Here is a 20,455-nt window from a genome sequence, read left to right on the forward strand (position 1 = left end):
ATGAAGGCAGACTTAGGAAAGGGGAGGCAGACACAATGATAGAAAAGAAGTAGGGCACTTTTGAGCTCCAAAAGTGCTAAGGAAAGAGGAGCGCAGTTTAACGTCATGTCTCGGGACGAACATAGAACTCACATCACCATTGACCAACCTCACCAAGAAGGGTCAACCTATCAAGATTCCATGGTCTACGGAACTACAAGACACAATTGAGAATATCAAAGCAACTTTTTCCAGAGACAGTATACTCAAACTTCCGAACCGAGAAAAGCCTTTTCATCTCGCCACTGACGCATCTTCATCAGCCATTGGAGCATGTTTAATGCAGGATTACCAAGGGACTTTACATCCTGTGTTTTTTATCAGCAGGAAACTCTCACCAGCCGAAACTAGATACTCCACTATTGAACGTGAATATCTGGCCATTGTCTGGGCCATTTCCAAATTCACCAAATATTTATTGGGTGCACACTTCACACTACTTACAGACCATGCACCACTAGCTTTTCTGAATTCAAAGAAGATAGCAAACGGACGATTAACACGTTGGAGTCTACAACTCATGGACTACCACTTTGATGTCAAGACAATACCAGGTCGCTTGAATGTATTCGCTGAAACACTGTCCAGATGTATATAGTTAATTACCTAGTTTCGTCATTTTATTATCACATTAAGTTTGTAATATGTTCGAAGACAAGTTAATCATCTTTATTATATTTCAGTATAGCCTCATTTCATTTCGAATGTGACATCAAGTGTATAGTAACTTGTTAATGTTTAAAGACATTATACATATTTTTTATGAGCATCTAACTGTGTAACTACAATCATTTTGTAGTATCTCAACTCATTTTTTATTTTTCATATGTAATACTTTTGGATATGTACACATTTTCACATTAATATTAACCAAATGAGTTGTAATATCATAATAATTTTTTGTGTGTATTATACGCATTTCTATTACCATACAAATGCTTAAGATAGCGGGGGGTAATATGTCACTTACACTATGACCATATATGGTAACAGTTTTGAGTTGTTCGCCGACTTATCTCGAAATAGCAGGGAAACATTAGACTGCAATGATTGGTTGGTCTGGGAGGTGTAAGTTGTTGATCACGTGATTACGAGCTGAAAACCGGGGAAGATGCAAAATAGCCTCAGTCGGTTGTAAATATTTGTAGAGATAAGATCTAACTTGTATGTAGTTAAGAATATATATTTTATTCATATCAAGACTCAGATATATTATTGAATAGATCAGTTATTCAAGTACATTTTAACCATTGTAACTATTTGTGTATAGTGTTTTCAAGTTATTAATTAAAGCAATTGTTTTTGAACGAAGAGAAGTTTCTTCATTGAATTTAGATCGTACTTAGATCATATTTGTCAAGTTGTAACGCCTAGACCTAGATGATCCTCTTATCAATTGGCAACATTCTGTATGATCGTATCATCAACATAGATCTGTCTACTTCTATACCTTCATCTTATTGAAAGATCATTTCAAGATCCTCTGCAATCACAATCATTGATGGTGCAAAAACATAGTTCAAGTCTGATTGTGACAGTAGCATCATCTTAGATTGTGACATCAACACCATTAAAGATCGTGACAGTAAGAAATGATGTGAAGAATTAGCTGAACAGACAGACAGAGAAGCCATGACAAGATTTTTCTGCCCCATACTAGCCTCTTTGTAGATGCATCTAAGACAGGAAATGTAAAAAGGACTCTAGGTTCCTTTGTAAGGAGACACATTCCCATTTAAAGGTCCTTCAAGGAAGATTAAATCATTTTTTTTAAATGAGACTGGTTAAAATGGAATAGAAGGGAACATAAGGTTAGAGCACTCAGATAACAGTTGGGACATATTTGCCTGGATTTTAAAGCCTATCAGACAAAACATTCAGCCAAAGATTCACTCTTTCCTCTAGGTCAATGGAAATGGATCTTTTCCATTGGCCTTGGGTCTCAAAATATGGCCTCATGCCTCATCTTATGGACAATAGTAACATGGTGAAAAAAAAAAAAAAAAAAAAAGAATGACTGGACTGATGAGTCAAGATAAAAGGTGTACAGAAGCAAAGCTGAACATTTTCCAACAGAAGTATGGACTAATTTAATCTTTCTGTAATATCTCTATCAAACTTTCAGGAAAAGAAGACCAAAATCTTCATCATTAGGACCTCCCAACCCCCTTTTTTTTCTATTTTAAACACTTGACTGACTTAAATGATAATAAAAATGTATCTTTATGCAGATATTCATTAAGGAATCATAACTAGGTAGTATTTGTTTCTCCCAATTACGACCACTCTAAACTGACTATGTAAAACTACATTACCTTGTCGTTTGCGCATGAAGTTTTCTTTTTGTGTTTAATAGTTGTGTTTTAATGTATAGGAAGTAGTTCGCATTAGGCGCGTTTTGTTGCCTAGAATATTGTGTATGTTTACGCCACCCCTAGTTCCTGCTTTTGTTAGTTAGTTGGTTTCCTGTTTCCCCATTTTAATGGCATGTAACTACGTAGTTTTATTAAGTAAGCTGATCTTTCGGTACGGGTGTCGATAATGAAAAGTTCTGAGTTGTAGCGGCATTGCTAGAACTAGGTTTTCTTTTGTTTCAGGGTGTTAGGCTTGGGGCTATGGGAAAGAGTGTCGTCTTCTCACCCTTGGTGCAGTGTCTTTAGCTAGCATTGTTTGTTGTGTAGGAAGCTGTTGATCTGTAGGGCACCGAGATGGAGTGTGCGTGTGGAAGGTGTATTAATGGTGTGTTATTAGAACAATTATTAATGTAATGTTAACCACAATGAGATTGATACACATGGAAATATCTTAATTTACAATTATGTATTATTAAAGATTGTTCGTGTTGAACAATTGTTTATTCAGTAACGGTTCAGTTAAATGACATTTAGTCGTTGTTCATTTATTTCGTAGTTTATATGCTAGTACTTTTTGTTTTGATTTACACTGTTCAGGTGGGGGGAACCCGGAAAGCAATGAACTTATGTCTACCCCTAGAGCAACAAGCAGAATCCCATCTGACATACCTGACAATAACAATAACTACTTTTATGGGTCAATGAAATAGCTTTTAGAACGTGTACATATCATAATTTCTTTGCCATCTTTTTTCCTGAATAAATTATCACTCTGCAGACTCAAGCCTACCTGTGCTGCTGGATAAGATGGCTGAGCTGAAGGGTAGGCTCCTGGGTAGCCTTGACCACCTGGCATGGGTCCTCCCACCTAAAAGACAGAATTGAGGAAAACATTTTCAAACTGAACTTAAAAGAAAAAATAAAACTTAAAGACAATGTGAGAGCAAACCCAAACAATAGTTCTAGAAAATTTTTCAAGGGAGGACAGTGAAATAAAATGTCATAAAGAAAATTTATACATATAAATTTTGTTACCAAATTTTAAAAAAAAAAAAAACGTGCTGCTTAGATTCAAGGACAATAAAAATCATACATAATAATACTAAAGAGTATCATGTGTTTAATTCAAACAAGATATATTTTACTCAAGACTATTCACAGTTTGTTTTAATGTTTTAAAAATTAGGACCCAGGCAATTAAAGGCCTTAATGAATGGAAACTTCATTTATCTGAAAACCAAGTATAATAACTTTCATTTGCTCAGAGAACCGAAATGCTGACCAACATAAAAAAATCTTACATTAAATCCTATAGTGCCTGGACCACCAGCAGGCTGTGGGGCATAGGGTAGACCACCAGGTGTTCCATAAGCTGCAGCTGATGCAGACTCAGGTGTTGGCATACCAGCCTGCAAACAAAACAAGCATTATTAGCATGTATTTGATTTTATTTAAAATAACCATACAGTGCCAATTAAGAATAAAATCTCTAGCTCAAATAAAGTTCCTATAATCAAGAACTTTAAGAAAAAAATATATACAATGTAACATGCCAACTTAATGCTAGATTTCTTTAACAGTAATTATATTAATCAGATCAATACAAAGATAAATAAAAATGAATGAAGGCAGGTATCCGAATAATTAACCAATTATAACAACTTAGTAAATCAACTTGTCCTTTTTAAAAACCTACCATGAGTCATCCCAGAGATGCATATATATTTTGACTCAAGACTCCCAGACACTGGGCCACCATGCTTTAGTCACTTAAAAAAATGAATTTCAAACAGTGATAACCATAAGTGATACTTACTCCACCAGGAGCAGGGTAACCACCAGGCTGTGGATAGCCTGGTCCACCACCATATCCTCCAGGGGCGGGATAGCCTTGCTGTGGATAACCGCTGCCATAAGGGGGATAACTCATTCTAAGGAAGTTTTATTTTACTAAAAAAAAAAAAAGAAAAAAAAAGATAAAAAATCCAGCAATTTATTAAATTTATTACTAACTTTGAAAATAAAAATTGATTCACACTGCTATCTCTCTTCCTCATTGCAAGTTTTTAAAAAAATGATTGAAAAAAAAAAAGTATACAGGTACACACAGAGTCCATTAAAATGACTTTAAAGCTTTATTATTGTCTAATGTCAACTAGATCTACACAATCAATCAATGTTGGATAATTGCATTTCCATTTTTAGATTTGGCCTCATGCCAATATGTAAGGGAAATAATTCAGTATTTAATATGATATAATGGTTAGTGATCTACTACTATTTTATTTCATTAGACTAAAAGATTTGAGTCTTATTCCAATCAGGTAACTGAACCAGTTGACTCAAGTACCAGAGGGTCACTGTGCAATGGAGAGAATTGACAAATTGGTGGAAATGACTAAAATGGTAAAAGTTAAAATGGACTATAATAGAGTTCTGAAGCTGCATAAAGTAATAGACAATGGTCAACAATAGCAAAGGTGACAAAACTCATGACTTCTACAAAGCATTTGACAAAGTTCACCATCATAGCTTGCAGAAAAATTAAAATATTTTGGCATTGAAGGTTCATTACATCAATGGATTCAGGATTTTCTGATAGGGAGATAAACTATAATAATAAATGGCTCTAAATAAAACCCAATTCAGTAGACTCAGGTTTACCTCAAGAAACAGTCTTAGGTCCACTACTATTTCTAATTTAAACAAATGATTTTCCAAATTGCTTTAGTTCAGGAACAAAAGTCAGCTTATTTACAGACAATTACATAATATATATAGAACAATAAAAACAACACAAGATACAGAAATTTTACTAAGTGAATTAGATCAATTACTGAAATGGGAATCAAATTAGAGCAAGTTATTCCACAAAGAAAAATGACTATTATAAAGAGTAACAAAAAACTAAAATAAATAAATACCAATGATCTTATTCATGGTAAACCAGTTACAAGGACTAAACAAGCAAAATATTTTTAAAAATACTTTAAAAAAAAACAACAACAAAGCTTATATTATTAAGTATCAATTAATTTGGATCAGTCATGTAATTAAATCTGTAATAAATCTAGACTAACAATAATAAATATGTGCGATTAGAAATACTTTTTTTACCAATTGTTTTTGTTTAGCGCAATTTCGTGTTTTTAGTGATCCTATCACATGTCTAGAACAGTTGGAGAGGGGGAGAAAGAATTGGAAATCTGGGTGATCGCTTTTTAAATGTATTTTAAAAAAAAAGATGGAAATGAACTGAAGTTGAACTTTTGTGCTAAAACCTTCTCAAGCCAATGCGGTAACCACTCTGCTAGCGAAGAGTCTATGAACATAGAAGATTGTATAGTTATCTATTATTTCTATTTCATATTTGTGTTCACTCAGTCTGAGATGGCAGCCTAATATAAAGGGAAGTAATTCAGCATATACCACCACTTTAGTCAAGTACTATTTCTTTCCCTTGTTAGATTTACTAAACAAAGTAATTTATTATCAATAGTTAGTTAACTGATTGCTTTTTTTTTTTTTAAATTAATTCTTGTGTTTTCAGATAAAAGAAATAATTGTGTAAAGTTTCAGCTTGATCCGAGATTGGGTGCCTGAGAAATAAAGTGTACCAACTTTTGGCCAGACAGACAGACAGAGTGAGTTGATATAAGCTTTGTAAAAATCAAAATACCTAGGTATTATAATAAATGAAAAACTATCATGGAATCCCCATATTGATGAAATCAAATAAAGCATAGTTTATTAAAAGAAATCTCTGCAAATCAAATTATAAGAATAAAAAGCTATAAAATGTTTATAACATTGGTTAGCCCAATAATAGAATAGGCATTAACTCAAGAAAACATTAAGAAACTAGAACAGACACAAAATAGAGCAGCAAGATTCATAACAAACAAATATTTGCATTTGATTAGAGTAGCACCTTTAATAAAATCATTAAATTAAGAGACCCTTCAGGATAGAAGACTTAAAAGTAAACACTGAACCATTATTTTCAAATACAAAACCTAATAAAATACTCGTTTAAATACTCCTTCTTCCCTAGTGCTATTAAAGCATGGAATGGTTTGCCTGAGTCAGCCAGGAAAACCAGTGACTTGGTAGAGTTTAAGTCATTGATTAATGTGCATGACTAGATTGACCAAGGAACATGCATATGACATTTTCACCATCTTTTTTTAAGTAACGTAGTACCTGTATTTTATAAGATAAGATAATAATTCTATTTACAGTTGTTATAAATAAACATGACATAAACATAATACCAGCACTATGACTAGGTACAGAGAGTTATTGAGAAAAGAAGTTAAAAGAAACTAGATGGTCACATATATATATAAATAAGCAAACCACCTAGTAGTGAATAAATACCAGGCTAACATCTGATTAGACTTGATTAGACCATTCAGGTCCTCTAAAAGTTTATATTATATTAATTATATATAGGCTTATGTAATCATATTCAATAATATTCAATATCTTGAATCTTGAATATTCAATTGTCGCCTGTGGTTTGAGTCCTCATAAGCTCTTCTCTTATCTAAATGGCTAAAATGGTGATATTAAACCTCATTTAATGACATAAATGTCATAATAATCATAGATCTATTAATTATTTATTTTTTGTGGCTATAGACGGTTAGTCTCTATACTATACTATTACTAGACAATAGATCTAGATCTCATACTATGATACTAGTCATACTATAATAATTACTATACTTTACTAGTATACTTATACTAGATCTAGTCATCGACTCATACATGATACTAGTCACTAGATCTAGAATCTAGATCTATTCGATGTAAAGTTTTACCAAATAAATTAAAACAACAGGAATTTTTATCTAGACTGAGACTCGTTTAGATTTAGTCGTTAGGTTTAACTTCGTTACAGTAAACGGGTCGCTAGTGAAGCTGGTAGTGCCACTTTTTATTAACACACAAATACAGAGAACAAATCAATAATCTGCCGAATCACAGACACAGACATTCACTTCAGTCATAAGTTTAGACTGTCAGTTTAGATCTGTACTTACGGCACGGACTTTTCTATTTATTATAATTGAAAATCACAAGCTTCAATGGTGTTTGAAATATCTAATGAGCTTTTAATTTTGTATACACTTAATTTAGTTCTTGAAATACACTAAAAACCTACCAAACAAGGTATTGCGAAAGGTTTAGGGTAAGCAGTGAAATTGGTGTTGCAATAAAAAAAAAATTACCTAAGTCTAAGTAAATAAAAGGCTGGATAAGGATCCGGAAGAGACCTGCCCAAGGGCAACCAACTCTAGAGTAAAAAATTTTTTTTTTTTTCTAACCTAGTGTTCAACATTAGAAGTCAACTTTTATTTAAAGACAAATGTTGATGTCTGACAACGAGTAGCTAAATCTTAATTTACCATGCTACCTTTGCGAACATTTTTAATTAGACATAGATATAACTTTAAACATGTACTTAAAGCACAAGATCATTTAAAAGTGTTAAATGCTGGCTATAAAAGTCATTTAAGTTTAGATAAAATTTATCCTAACAGTGATTCTGATTACCTTAGAATTAAAAAAAGTGATTTGGGTTCTGCAAAAAAAGGTCAACAACAAGAAGAGGTAAAAATTAAAATCTTCTGTCTAGACTAGATCTAGTATTCATATAGTCAATAACATAAATTTTGGCTATATAGACATTTTACTATTTACATTATCTAGAGATTCTTGATCCATTCAAGATCTAAAAAAAATCTAAATCCAAAGAATAAACTTTTAAAACTAGATCTAGATGTAGAGATTAGACTAGTCTGACTAGACTAAATTTAAATTGGGATAGACTGATAGACTCTGACTAGATTATAGTTATAGATATAGATCCTCTAATTACTAAATACATACTAGCTGAACACAGAACCAGATCTACCTTAGTCAACACTAAACTTAAAAAAGAAACAACAGTCATAATCAATCATCACACTTTAGATCAAAGCAACTTAAAAAATAACCTAACATACACATCCATAACACTAAAGAAGATTACCCATCACAAATGGAAGTTCTCAATCAGACACAGCAGAAATAAATACCTATCACTGTTAATATTAATAGCAGGAGATGTAGAGTCAAATCCAGGGCCTAGATCTAAAGATAGATGCAACATCTGCAAAAAAGTATGCACCATGAAACAGAAAGCCATTCAATGTGACACCTGCGATGAATGGTACCATGCATCATGTCTCCATATGAATACACCTGTGTATTATGCCTTAGGCAACAAAGATGCATCATGGCACTATGTACCGTGTGGGTTACCTCAGTTTACATCAGGACTGTTTGATTCCTTTGATGCAGACACTTCTAACCCATACAACATCCTAAACACAGGGTTCGTAGCCACCTTGAAAACCTGGAAAACACCTTGAATTTCATATTAAATTCAAGGCCTTGAAAAAGCCTTGAATTTCGTAAAAAACGGTGGAAAAACCTTGAATTTTAAAACTGGACCTTGAGTTCTTTCCCTCCCGATACCTGGTGTTTATTTTCGTTTTTTTCCCGGTTACATTGAGCTGACCAGTGACGACGCGTCTACACCGCCTTTCACCCACTTGTGAAGCGCGACCTCGTGATTGAAAACGACCTTGGCTCAAGGAAGCATTTCACTTAGCACTATTTTCCTTTCACTGTTACGACTGAAGACGCGCTAGATCTAGTCAGTAGTGACTATTGTCTATAACTAGAGCAATTAGCAGCCTAATGTGAAGGCTACACCCCTCCGCGCCCTCCCTCGCCGAAAATCTTCTTGTTGTAACAGTAAGAGTGACTTCGCGTGGAAAGTCCGTATATCATCTTATTTTTGTGTCTTTCTGAGTATTTTATTAGATTTTGTATTTGGAGATTATGATTCAGTGTTTAAGTATAATTGCTACCGGTACTTTACTTTTGAGTCTTCTCACGATCCATCCTTCTCATCTAGCTAGAAATAGTATCTAGATTTAGATCTAAGTTAGATCTAGTGAAGATAATTCGCGCTTAACCTGAAAACTCCGTGAATTTTAGTTAATTTAAGGATCTAGATACAGGTAGGGGCCTACATCTAATGTCTAGATTGCTCTACAAATACTCTAGATTCTAGATTTACGCTAAATCACTAGAATCTAGTGAAGATAATTCTCTCACTGCCGTTAAAAGTCCGCGAAGTTTAGTGACATTGAGTTAGAATCTATAGAGTCTAGATCTACGATAGATTCAGTGAAGATAATTCGCACACATCCGTGAAAAGTCCGCCAATTTAGTGACTTAATTAGATCTAGACTGTAGAAGCAGTGACAGCCGTGAAAAGTCCGCGAATTTAGTGACTTAGATCTAGACTCTAGATTTACGGTAGATTCAGTGAAAATAATTCGCACACAGCCGTTAAAAGTCCGCGAATTTTAGGGACTAGATTTACGGTGATTCAGTGAAGATAATTCGAAAAAAGTCCGTGAATTTAGTGACTTAGACTTAGATCTAGACTTAATTTACGCTAATCCAATAGACTATAGAGTGAAGATAATTCTCTCACAGCCGTGAAAAGTCCGCGAATTTAGTGACTTAGATCTAGACTCTAGACCTAGATTTACGATAGATTCAGTGAAAATAATTCGCACACAGCCATGAAAAGTCCGCGAATTTTAGGGTTAGATTTACGGTGATTCAGTGAAGATAATTCGAAAAAAGTCCGCGAATTTAGTGACTTAGACTTAGATCTATACTTAATTTACGCTAATCCAATAGAATAGAGTGAAGATAATTCTCTCACAGCTGTGAAAAGTCCGCGAATTTAGTGACTTAAATTAGAGTCTAGATCTACTGTAGATTTAACGAAAATATTTCGCACACAGCTGTAGAAAAGCCCGTAGAGTTATTTTGGTTGTAATGTACTTAAAACTGATGGAAAGCAAGTCAACTGCTATAGTAAGAATGAAATATTTTTTTTACAAATCTATGTCAATTTAAGAAAATTTCCAACTTCAGATTGCGACAGTTTTAGCTGAATTACATCTCATATTTTTAAAAAGTTATTCTTCTGTAGTGCAAGCTTGTGTGTGTTTTCTAATGTATTAAAAAGTTGCATTTAAATGCTTAGGAAACACTAGAGATGAATTTTTTTTTTTTTTTTTTTTTTTTGGAGGTATGATTTCAACTTATCAGCATACATTTTAATGTGGGTTTTAAAATTTAATATTTATATATATATATTGTTCTTTTTACATATTGTCATATGTATGTAAATATATATACATATATATTGATTGCTATGGTGCGATGCATACCTTGAAAATCTAAAACTCTACCTTGAAAACCTGGAAAATACCTGGAAAATCATTCATGAAATTGGCTATGAACCCTGTAAACACCATCCCAAACCAAACTCACCAACCACTAGCCAGATCCACTCCTGTTAAACCTAAATCTACTAAAATTAATACAACAGCCTCACTAAACAAACCTACTAAAGAAGTAACACCAAAATACCTTAAAACCTTAGTAATAAATTTTCAGAGCATTAGGAACAAAACAGCAGACTTAGAAATTTTATTAGAATGTGAGAAACCAGACATAATTGCAGGAACAGAAACTTGGCTACATCCTGAAATTTATAATGCAGAAATTTTCAATAGTAATTATGAAATTTTTAGAAAAGATAGGGCTGATAATCATGGAGGAGTTCTTTTAGCAATAAAAAACACTCTTATAGCAGAAGAAATTACCTTACCTAACTCAAAAAATATAGAATCAACATTTTGTAAAATTAATACCACCTCAACATCCCTAATAATAGGCAGCATTTACAGACCACCAAATTCTAGTTTAGAATACATGCAGGAACTATGTAATCAGATTACGACACTTAAAGAGACAAATAAAAATGCAGTTTTTTGGATTATGGGTGATTTCAACCTACCTGATATAAATTGGAAAACACTAACCATAGATAAACACCAAAACCTTAAGGACATAAATGAGCTTTTCATAGAAACTTTACACAACCTAAGTTTAGATCAAATCATTAAAAAGCCAACTAGATTAAACAACACATTAGATCTCTTCTTAACCAACAGACCTGGATTAGTAGTTGATTATGATATTATCCCTGGTCTATCAGACCATGAGATCATAAAAATACACAGTCAGATAAAAGCAGTAGCCAATACAAAACCCAAAAGAAAAATCTTACTCTGGAATAAATGTAACCTAACACAACTACACCAAGCTGCATTAAACTTTCAACAAACATTCTTATTAGAAAAAGACATTAACCAACCAGTCGATGACCTCTGGAATTTCATTAAAAACCATCTTAAAAGCATTATAGAAAATCAAATACCAACTAAATACACATCAAACAAAATAAATAAATGCTGGTTTAATAATAGACAAAAGAAGCTTTGTAAACAGAAGGAAAACCTATATAGAAAATTTAAAGAAACTAATGCAGAAAGAGTTTACAAAAAGTATATAAAAATTAAACACTTAACCCAAAAAGTAAGCAGACAGCTGCAGAGTGAATACATAAACAATGTAATATCTAAAGACAACAACAAAAACCTATGGTCATACATTAAGTCTAAGAAAATGGAAACAACAGGCGTAGCGCCATTAAAAGATGAACATAACATAATACATAATGATAATGAAACTAAAGCAAACATTCTAAACAAATACTTTGCATCAGCATTCTCAGTCCCAGGAGACAAAGACATATTACTGAATTTGAACCAAGTAGACAACATAGAAGATATAGTAGTACAAGAAAATGGAATTAAAAAACTATTAGCCAACACCAAACCAAATAAAGCTTCTGGACCTGATGGTATTCCAGCTAGATTACTTAAAGAACTAAGTAATGAGCTAGCCCCAGTGTTCAAAATACTCTTTCAGGCTTCACTTAACCAGGGCAGAGTACCAAAGGACTGGAAAGAAGCTAATGTCACCCCTCTATTTAAAAAAGGAGAAAAATCTGACCCAGGAAACTACAGACCAGTATCACTTACCAGCATCACATGTAAAATCCTAGAACACATAATATGTAGCAACATCATAAACCACTTAGACAAACATAATGTCCTCACACCATACCAACATGGCTTTAGGAAATATAGATCATGTGAAACACAACTAATAGGACTAATTGATGATTTTTCAAAAGGTTTAGATAATAGTGAACAAATAGATGCTATCTTACTAGATTTTTCTAAGGCTTTTGACAAAGTTCACCACCATAGTTTGCTTAAAAAATTAAAATATTTCTGCATTAATGGTCCACTGCATCAGTGGATTAAAGACTTTCTGATAGGGAGAGAACAAACTGTAATAATAAATGGCTCTAAATCAACACCGATAACAGTAAACTCAGGTGTACCTCAAGGAACAGTCTTGGGTCCACTACTATTTTTAATTTACATAAATGATTTACCAAATTGCATTACTTCAGGAACAAAAGTCAGATTATTTGCAGACGATTGCATAATATATAGAACAATAAAAACAACACAAGACACAGATATTTTACAAAGAGAATTAGATGAATTCCAGAAATGGGAATCAAATTTGAGCATGTCTTTCCACCCAGAAAAATGTCAGTTGTTAAGAGTAACAAAAAAACTAAAACAAATTAATTCCACTTATCTTATTCATGGCAAACCAGTAACACAGACTAAAAATGCAAAATACCTAGGTGTTATAATAAATGAAAAACTGTCATGGAATCCACATATTGATGAAACTACAAAAAAATCAAACAAAGCATTAGGATTTATTAAAAGAAATTTCTATAAATCAAATAAGAAAATAAAACTAAAATGTTATTTAACCTTGGTTAGGCCAATAATAGAATATGCATCCTCTGTTTGGGACCCCTCAACTCAAGAAAACATTAAGAAACTAGAACAGACACTAAATAGAGCAGTGCGATTCATAACAAACGAATATTCACATTTGACTAGAGTAACACCTTTAGTAAAATCACTAAATTTAGAAAGCCTTCAGGACAGAAGGCTCAAAAGTAAAGTAGCAATAATACATAAAACACTGAACCATAATCTTCAAATACAAAAACAAAATTTAATAAAATACTCTGAAAGACACAAAGATAAAGGCACATTCCTCGTCCCATATGCTAGGACAAATTTGTACAAATACTCCTTCTTCCCTAGTGCTATTAGAGCATGGAATGGGTTGCCTGAGCTAGCCAGGAAAACCAGTGACTTGGCAGAATTTAAGTCATTGGTTAATATGCATGACTAAATGCATGACGCGTAGGACGTAATCATCTTCTTTTTTGAAGTAGCGTCTGTATTATATAAGATAAGAAGATAAGATAAGATTATCTATTTAGATCTAGAATCTAGTCTAGAAAGTATGGTAAAAACTTCCTCTTGAAGACCCCTGGTTTTACAAGTTATTCATTTGGCAGCTGTCTATCCATATGTATAATCATAATGATGTACTGACATGACCTTTTCTGCACGTTGTGCATGCTCTACTTGCCGAGCATCCCTGGTCACTGTCTCTCTCTCTTCTTTTAGTAAATCTTAGTCTAAATTAGATCTAAAATGTTTTGTCAGACTTTTATCTTTTATGCTACTCATCTTCTTAGCCAAAATTTATGTTATTGAATGATGATATGTTGAAGATTTATCATTAAAAATATGGTAGGCTTAAGATTAGTTACCAATATGTATATATATATAAATATTGATGGTTTTGGTTGGCATTTCAATTATTTATATTAGAAACTAATTTTGTTTTCTGGTGTTAAACATCTATACAGGAATATATCTGGCAATTTACACACTTCATGAGCTAAAGCTTGTATGTAGATATTATTTATAAAATTGTGTTTCCAGAAAATGTTTATTTAAATCAATAAATATTGATGGTTTTGGTTGGCATTTCAATTATTTATATTAGAAACTAATTTTGTTTTCTGGTGTTAAGCATCTATACAGGAATATATCTGGCAATTTACACACTTCGTGAGCCAAAGCTTGTGTGTAGATATTATTTATAAAATTGTGCTTCCAGAAAATTTTTATTTAAATCAATAAATATGTGCGGACTGATAGTCCTAAAACAGATGTATTCTCATGCAAAGTCTGCTGCTCTAGAATTGACTTGTTTAGTCAAAGCAGATGATGACCAAATTCAAGAAGAAACTTAATCTAGTAATTCATCTGGGCACATCCATTGACATTAGAGACAGAGCCATATATATATCTGATATGATTAATTAGTTAATTCAGATTATGTTTTTCCTCAGGTATCTGATCAATCTAAAGAACAGTTTAGTGGATTTATTCCAATTGGTAAACACATATTTAGATTTAGATTTATTAGTTTTAGGTTAAAAGACTAACAAATGCAAAATACTGAGATGAAGATTATAACTAGGATGAAAACACAATATTTTAATGTCTAGACATATTATACTAAATAGAGTTGAAGGAAAGCCTTCCTTTCCTTTGTGAAACCTAAACCACACCCAATCTCAGATTAAGCTGAAAATTTTGTACAATTATTTCTTTTACCTGACAACAAAAGAATCAATATAAAAAAAAATAATAACCAATTAGTTAATTAACTATTGGTAATTAATTAAATGTGGTATCATGAACAAGGGAAAGAAATCATACTTGACAGATGTGGTAAAAGTTGAATTAGTTCCCTTGAAGATTCCCTGAGTGAACATTTTTTTATGCATTTGACTCTTTCGTAGTCCGTAATTATTTTCCATGCATTATTTTTATGTATTTAACTCTTTCTCTCCATAATTATTTTTCATGTTTCGAAGGAATTATTCATTTTGCTCATTTGTGTTTCACTACCCAATTATGATTAAACTTAAATAACTTTTCTATTTCATCAGGAAATGTTATATATTAGGTATATAATTATAGAAGAATGCATGCTCTTTTTATATAACACAAATTAAAGTTTATAAAACCAAAATTCAATTTAATTTAATGGTGTCAAATCAACATTGGTATTGACACTTAGGAGAGAAAGAGTTAAAAAACAATTATGTACACATTCACCAAGATATCCCTTCTCAACCTACCCCTTTCTCAACTGGTCCAGACAAGTGATAGGATCATAGAGCATTGAGAAAGCTAAAAGCTAAACAAACACGGCATGGACATTTGATGACACTCCCCTTTGTTTTTGCTCCTTCCCTCCCCCGTCTTTTGATGGTTCCATTGAAGTTAACAAAAAAGAGGGACGAGAGGGGTTAAGTTAGAAAAAAATTGATATAACGCAGCAAAAGAAAATAGGGGCGACAATTAGCCCTTTAACAATACTTAATAAATTAACTTTAACACATACACACAGCCGCGAAATTGCAAACCTCCCAACTTAATCACAGCTCAATATGGGTATAAAGTTCTATTTTCTGCGATTTGAAAAGGAAAAGTAAGTTTCTTTTTGTTTATTTTTAATAACAAAGATAAATACATATTATAAATATTATTTAACTTTAAAAAATCAAGATCTAAATAAATGTTTATACTATTATAATTAATGGCAAACTTATGCTTACTATGAAGGTATTAGAGCTGCAAATTCTTGTAATAATTACAATAATTTATAAAGCGCTGTCACATCCGATATTTAGTGAAAGGAGGTTTGGAATCATTATATTTTATATGATATATTCATAAACCAATCGTGTTTTTGAGAATGTACTATGACGAAGCAAGAGCTAAGTAAGTGTCTCTAACCGTTCTGTTTTTCTTATCTTTTAATGGAATGAGTTGCCTAAGTCAGCCAGGAAAACCAATGATTTAGCATATTTAGGCCACATATCAACATGCATGACTAGGTTGACACATGAAATGCATAGGACGTAACTATCTTATTTTTGTGAAGAAACGTCTGTAATCTATAAGTAATACCAAAAAGCTTCAAACTCATTAAGCTGCTATTGTATTGTTTATAGTTTTCAGACTACATACATGTATAAATAGAATACATTATGTATTCCTACGCAAGTATACATCCAGTTTTCTATGTGTTATCATGGGCCTAGCCGGGAGGGGAAGGGTTCAAACCATCACTTGCCTCAGACCTCATTGCCTGAAAGGGAAACTTTACTTATTGCCCCAGTGCAGCTAACTTAAGCAAACTACAGTCACCTAATTTCATGAGGGTAGCCAAAAGGGGTTTTGTGGTTACCCTTCCCCCTCCAATACAAAAACTAAAGCATTTTACCATTTTCTACTAGTCGCTGGACTCCAGTGAATAGCAGCTTTGGTTTTTGAAATTTTTTTAGTGGAAGAGTTGCAGACTAATTGTACTGTAGATACCTCAGAATATGATTTTTTTTAAAGCTTAAAATAATGGAAACAATGCTTGGTTCCGGGCGAACCGGGGGAGCTCACAGCTCTCCCCCAGACTCCCTAGCTGTCCCTTGGCGGTGTGTACTGTCTTTCCACTAATTATAGTAAGAGAGTATTCTAGGCTAGAAAAAACATTTGGAAAGAATGAAAGGTCAGATGTAATGAAGATTAATTACATATACACACACAGTAATATATATATATTACGGAGGGGTAACAATTCCCCCACACTGAAAATGTGGGCAGGTTTATATAGTAATGCCCGGGCCGATTTTGATACCCAGTCTGCCCCTGAATCATACAGATATAATTGTATGACTAATTGATATAGTTACACTTAATATAAGCTTTGCTGTTGTTGTTGTTGTTTTTTTACATTACTTTTTATATTTTTTGTTTTTTTTATATAGATTCATTACAAATAATAACATCAAGAAGTAGTGGACCTGGTGGTCAAGGGGTTAACACAGGTGATTATTTTAATTTCTTAGTACATTTAGCTGTTCAATGGATATTTGAGTTAACTTTATTCTTTTCTTTGATGTAAGCAAATATTTTCCTGGAATTATCTCCCATATCCACCACTATTCAAATAAAATGAAAATCCACTATTCCTATAAAATTAAAAAATATTCATTTATTGAACTTACATGTATCACACATTTGTTATTTGTTTAAGTTTACATTAGCACTTATAACAGCTAAAAGGATAAATATTTGATTAATTCATATATCCCCTTTTGATGTAATGTAATACTAATTTTATTTTATAATTGCATACCTTATGAATTTGTTTAATGATTAAGAAATAACTTGAGGGAAAAATATATCCATAGACGTCTTTTTTTTTTTTATTGCTTATCTCTGAACAAGTGAGTTTATATTTCTCTATTTCTTTTTGTAGCCAACAGCAAAGTTGAAGTAAGGTTCCACTTAGAGTCTGCTGAATGGATACCAAACTGGATTAAACCAAAACTCTCTGAACAAGTACGTCCATCATTTAGAATTGGTGTAATATTCCTTCTTTTAATCCTATCCTGTATCCTCCTTTTTTTTAAATAACCATCGCTAATGTTCACAATGATTTTAGTCTCATCAGTTTTCTTGCTTTCTTCCAACTGGTGCTGTGTTTTGTGTACTTTTATTTTGAAAAGTTGATCACATGACCTTTAAATTAGTGAGTAATGAATCATCAAAAAAACTAATTATAGTATGACTGTAATTACTAATGGCACCTTCCCATCTTCTCTGTTCTGTATTTGAAAGGCTGCTGCTATCATCTAAATGTTAATGTTGTTAACTGCTAAAATCAGAAGTGGTCATCACTTCATAGTGAGTCAACTCTTTAGAGGACATAAGTGAATGTGTACTGATTTCCATACTGATTATTCTGTATTATTAGATAGCAACAAAAATTAACTTTTAGAACAAAATATTACAACATAGTAATTAAGTGGATTTTTTGTTTAAACACCAGGAACAAGGCAGGCTGACAAAAGATGGATATTTGATAGTTAAGTCTGATATGACACGCAAGCAGTTGTTGAATCAAGCAGATTGTATGAATAAAATCAGACAAATGATATTCACTGCATCTTTTATCCCCAAGAAACCAACAAAAGAAGATGTTGAGCTTCATGAAAAAAGGTAAAAGAGAAAATAAAATGTTATTTTTACATAACCCAATACCTCATACTCTTCCCATAACCTAAGCAAAGAGGGGTAACAATAACAACAATTCTTAAAAATTAATATTTTGAAAAAAATAATAAAATTTAAGATTTAATACTAATAAATAAATAAACAACTTAAAAAAAATAGAATGATATTTCTAGTTTGAAAAAAAGGATATGCTTTTAATACCTTAAGAATATAAAGTAAAAATACTCCTGGGTGGGAGCTTATACACTGGGCTAAGGGCCTGTTCGTTTGAAAAATTCTTTAAAAAAATAATTTTTAAAAGCGATACATCTGGGCTGCACTAAAAAAAAAAGTAACCACGTTCTAGTTCTTGTTTGACTTAAACCTAAAAGACGCACTGTACTAAGATAGAGTTATGGGGTAAGTAAAAATTTTATGTTTTTATTCATATTATCTTCTTTCTGGCACCAGAACATCTTTCGCCATCTCTTGAATATATCAGATGATACACTCAAGTAACAGGAGATTGTGAGAGAAGTATTGAGCTGATGACACCTAAAAGATTCCAGCTGTTCAGTTTCTTTAAAATTTTCCTTCAACTTTAAATTTGTTTCTTTAGTTTTTACAAATGTTCTTAATATCTGATCTGAGATATTAAGCTCACCTGTTTCTGGATATTAAAATGAAGCTGTCTTATAGCAAGCACAATGAATGAATTCAAGACTTCCTTGTCTACAATTTATTCGTCCTTCGTTAGATTAAAAAGCAAACTTGACTATATAATTATTGATTTTTCCCTTTTTACATTCAATTTCTCAAATTTTTTGTTGATAAAGTACTAAAAATTGATATTTTGTAACTATATTTCATTGACATGGCATATATGTCACCTCATGATCAGAAGTCATAGATTTATCAGCTACTTTCTCTTGCTTCCAATAATTTCTCTTTGACTTTTTTGTTGTTATCTATCTAGATCACAGTGTGCCTAATTTTACTTAAGACTCTTCTCCATAGCTTGCAGTGAGGTGCCTAGTATACTCCATAGCTTGCAGTGAGGTGCCTAGTATAGTCCATAGCTTGCAGTGAGGTGCCTAGTATAGTCCATAGCTTGCAGTGAGGTGCCTAGTATAGTCCATAGCTTGCAGTGAGGTGCCTAGTATAGTCCATAGCTCGCAGTGAGGTGCCTAGTATAGTCCATAGCTCGCAGTGAGGTGCCTAGTATAGTCCATAGCTCGCAGTGAGGTGCCTAGTATAGTCCATAGCTTGCAGTGAGGTGCCTAGTATACTCCATAGCTTGCAGTGAGGTGCCTAGTATACTCCATAGCTTGCAGTGAGGTGCCTAGTATAGTCCATAGCTCGCAGTGAGGTGCCTAGTATAGTCCATAGCTCGCAGTGAGGTGCCTAGTATAGTCCATAGCTTGCAGTGAGGTGCCTAGTATAGTCCATAGCTCGCAGTGAGGTGCCTAGTATAGTTAATAAAATAGCCAAATTTTTCTACAAAATGTTTTTCAAATATTTTTGTTTCTTCTTTCACAGAAAAAACAAGATAAAAGCTGAAGTTCTGAGGGAGAAGAGAATCAGATCAGTTATAAAAAGTTCAAGATCCAATCCAGAGTTATGAGTTGTGTATGAAGTTTTTTTTTTAAACTTTTGTCAATTAAATTTTATTTCATGCCTTTTCTAATGCGACTTTTGTGTTATGCTTGTACAGTGTAGACGTTTTTATTATTGGAAAATAAACAAACTGTAGAATGTCCAGGTACCATTATTGTTCATCCTCCCTAGACCCCCTTTTACTTTTAAATTAAACTTCAATGACATTTAACTAAATCACTAACCTTCTGCTTGTCACCTTATCCTCCTCCTTTTCTGTCACTCTGATCCTACTTTCACCTAATCCTGCTTACTTTACCCAAGTCTTCTGTTCCCTTTCGCCTCCAATTATCTGGGCCACTTTACCTTCACTTCCCTCACTTATCTCTGAAGTCCATCTTCTGCACACCTTTACTAACCAGCAAGCATCTTACCCTTGTTCCCATC

General features: G+C 32.8%; 2 protein-coding genes across 4 annotated transcripts in view; one reads left to right on the top strand and one right to left on the bottom strand.

Annotated features, from left to right (window-relative positions):
- Positions 1-7,675, bottom strand: part of LOC106078570 (annexin-B12-like) — a 29,245-nt gene extending 21,570 nt beyond the window's left edge. Inside the window, exons 1-4 of one of the 3 annotated variants that reach the window (XM_056019261.1) lie at positions 7,564-7,675; positions 4,210-4,343; positions 3,695-3,802; positions 3,184-3,261 (exon numbers count right to left, since the gene is read on the bottom strand). In XM_056019261.1, the coding sequence (XP_055875236.1) occupies positions 3,184-3,261; positions 3,695-3,802; positions 4,210-4,323 (300 nt within the window). In that variant the 5' untranslated portion in view covers positions 4,324-4,343; positions 7,564-7,675. Of the gene's footprint in view, positions 1-3,183; positions 3,262-3,694; positions 3,803-4,209; positions 4,344-7,446 lie in introns of all 3 variants that reach the window. The other 2 variants (XM_056019262.1, XM_056019259.1) reach the window with 2 other exon arrangements.
- Positions 7,676-7,713: 38 nt separating this feature from the next.
- On the top strand, positions 7,714-20,099 carry LOC106078577 (peptidyl-tRNA hydrolase ICT1, mitochondrial-like). The gene is made up of 6 exons (XM_013239476.2): positions 7,714-8,012; positions 14,695-14,740; positions 17,182-17,241; positions 17,676-17,758; positions 18,249-18,418; positions 19,952-20,099. Exons 1-6 carry the CDS (start codon positions 7,809-7,811, stop codon positions 20,034-20,036), a joined length of 648 nt encoding a protein of 215 aa, XP_013094930.2. The 5' UTR covers positions 7,714-7,808; the 3' UTR covers positions 20,037-20,099.
- The last annotated feature ends 356 nt before the right edge of the window (positions 20,100-20,455 follow it).

The sequence above is a fragment of the Biomphalaria glabrata genome, chromosome 2 (genome assembly GCF_947242115.1).
Source record: "Biomphalaria glabrata chromosome 2, xgBioGlab47.1, whole genome shotgun sequence".
Lineage (NCBI taxonomy): Eukaryota > Metazoa > Mollusca > Gastropoda > Planorbidae > Biomphalaria > Biomphalaria glabrata.

Excerpts from the sequence above, each read along its gene's own strand:
- LOC106078577 (XM_013239476.2), top strand. The coding sequence starts at position 7,809 with ATGCTACCTTTGCGAACATTTTTAATTAGACATAGATATAACTTTAAA. Across the intron at positions 14,741-17,181 it reads TAGTGGATTTATTCCAATTG|ATTCATTACAAATAATAACA; the intron begins GTAAACACATAT and ends TTTTTTATATAG. Across the intron at positions 18,419-19,951 it reads GTTGAGCTTCATGAAAAAAG|AAAAAACAAGATAAAAGCTG; the intron begins GTAAAAGAGAAA and ends CTTCTTTCACAG.